General features: G+C 30.4%; 1 protein-coding gene across 1 annotated transcript in view; it reads right to left on the bottom strand.

Annotated features, from left to right (window-relative positions):
- Window positions 1-2180, bottom strand: part of abcf3 (ATP-binding cassette, sub-family F (GCN20), member 3) — a 23294-nt gene extending 21114 nt beyond the window's left edge. Inside the window, exon 1 of the mRNA XM_056470513.1 lies at window positions 2086-2180. Within this exon, the coding sequence (XP_056326488.1) occupies window positions 2086-2161 (76 nt within the window). The 5' untranslated portion in view covers window positions 2162-2180. The remainder of the gene's footprint in view (window positions 1-2085) is intronic.
- Between the last annotated feature and the right edge of the window lie 602 nt (window positions 2181-2782).

Below are 2782 nucleotides of genomic sequence, written 5' to 3'. Positions count from 1 at the left end.
GGATACACAATATCCCAGTTATACACTGTAGCAGTACACTCTAGTAAAGCATGTAAGTTTGCTTACCTGTGAAACATACAGCTATCAAAGATGAGCTTGTCATGCAATGCTTTCATTTAAACACAATTTATTTACTATAAATGAAACATTTCTGAAATAAACTAAATATTTAGACATCATATTTTGTTCAAATTGTCAATGTTAATATAATAATGAGACAGATATTAAAAGCTTACGCACTGAGAAAAACAGTGATTTTGTTTATCTGTTTTTATTTCATTTTAAATGTCATGTAATTTTAGTTTAAACATTTTATTAAATTAAATTTAACTTTTATTCTAATTTAATTTTACTTTAAGTATTTATGATTAAACTAAAATAAGCAAATACTCCAGCACTTTCCGAAACCCCATCTGGCAGCTCTATGGTAGGAGGGATTTCACTTTACCTTCTATATAAATCACACCGTTTCACCACAGAAGTATTTACTGCTGGTCATATTGTCATTAAAAAACAGCAAACGTATGACTTTTAATTAATAAATAAGCCGCTGTTTCACTTAATCACTCTAATTGCTTTGAACTAGTTTTAACTCCCCTAATTACATTTTAATAACTTTAATGGCTTATCCAAACCTACCTATATGCATGAATATAATGTATAAACATAACATATTTAATATTTGTTATATATATATATATATATATATATATATATATATATATATATATATATATATATATATAGATATATAGATATATAGATATATATAGATGAGCATTTCCAGCGTTATGGATGTGACATTTGCAGTAAAATTTCAAAACATAAATTCACGGAGAACGTATAAGTTAACATTATATTGAAACATCTGTTTATATTTTCCAAAACAACTAACCATAGAGTTGTGGGAGCAGATACAGATCAATCTGTAAACATTTTTTATATTTTTAATGAGGAAAATTAACATGTGTTATGGATGTGACAGAAAAAGTATGCGAGTTTACAGTCTACAACATACTTTGTAGAAATTCTGTGAATTAAACTGCACAACCCATTAGAAACAATGCTAATCAAAAGGGTAAGAGTTAGCTCTTTATAGAACAAAAACGATTGATTTATTTTATTTTACATTTTTGCATTTAAAAGGAAAAAGCTTCGTTATGGATGTGACATTTCCACTTGTGTGACTTTGGTAAATCAAACATAATAGTTTGAAAACACTGGCAGAAACAATTTTGAGTATTTTTAAAGCACTGTAACATACAAGCCTACACAAAAAACAGAAACAGTTTCGCAAATTTGGCGAATACGTATTTTTTTTTCATGGCAAGGTTGACATTTGCATGGAATTGCTCATATATATATATATATATATATATATATATATATATATATATATATATATATATATATATATATATATATATATCCTATTAGCATTTTATGTACAGTGCATATACACATACATCATATGTACATAACACAAAACGGATTAAAAAAGGTATAGATGTTTTTACTTTGACTATGCAGAAATTTAAATGTAAAACGACAAACAACAAAATATTCAATGTGTCCCTGATATTTAATGACTTAAGCAAATAAATAAATAAATAAAATATATTTTCCAGAAATTCCGTGACCCGTGGGAAACCTTCATTAATCACGTGATCTACTACGTAACCGTTGTCTTATTGCTCAGTATATTGCCTTTATATTACATTATGTCATACTAAATATATTCAAATATATTATATAAGATTATTGTAAGAACAATAAATCATCCGTCTGCCTGGAAACACGAGACCAGTGTCACTGACTGTCAAACTTCACTTCAGCCGTCTTATTCCACAAATATTATCGTGTAATTAACTTACCATTTGATTGAATTGATAACTTCAGACTCCATTAAATAATGTAAACTTACTTTAAGGCGTCAGTTTTGTCTGACACTGTCTGTTAGCACGATCTCCTCATCAGCACTATTTTATACAATGAATGAACTCCTGTCGTTAACGCGGGAGCTGAGACCAACCGCGCATATAACATATAATAGATGTATAATAATGTCATAAATATGTACAGTACCGGTGATATAATCGAAGAGTTCAGAGTCGATCTGTGGAAACTCGTTCTTCAGAATCTCCACATACGCCGCCATCATACACACACCGGGCCGGACACTGTGCGCATGCGTAGCGGCGCGGCAATAACACGTGGACGAGCGCCGCATGAACGAAAAAACGGAGTAAAAAATCAGGTAATACTCGAGTATTCCTGCAGAGAGCGCTCTCAGGATGATGAATGACTTTTTGAAGACAGTATGCGATAGATAGGGTTTTAATAAAACTGTACTTTCGTCAAAAATATGTGTCTAAGTATAAACTAACTCAAAGAACAATCTTCTGTAAGTAATTCTCGTCTGCGTACTTATCAGAATCCACTGTGATTGGTCCATCCTGACAAGCGCTGAGAAATGCAACATTTATCACATGTTAACGAAGGTAAAGTCAGGATGGGATACAGCTGAGGATACTCACAGAAAGCTTAATTCTGGTGGCACTGTACAGCAATAATTAATGATTTTACAGTACTGTGAGGGTAGGGGAAGACGTTAATAACACAATTTCATGGGTAATTTAATAAATTATTATAGTTAAAATGACTGTTTTTACATTACTACGAGGGTTGAGGTAAACGTTAATAAAATACAATTTAATTGGTAATTTAATAAATAGTTGTCGTTATAATTCTATTATAACGTTAGTGAAATACAATTAATTGA

The sequence above is a fragment of the Danio aesculapii genome, chromosome 2 (assembly GCF_903798145.1).
Source record: "Danio aesculapii chromosome 2, fDanAes4.1, whole genome shotgun sequence".
Taxonomy (NCBI): Eukaryota; Metazoa; Chordata; class Actinopteri; order Cypriniformes; family Danionidae; genus Danio; species Danio aesculapii.
Note: the sequence above shows the minus strand (reverse complement) of the source record. Positions and strands in the feature narration are given on the sequence as shown.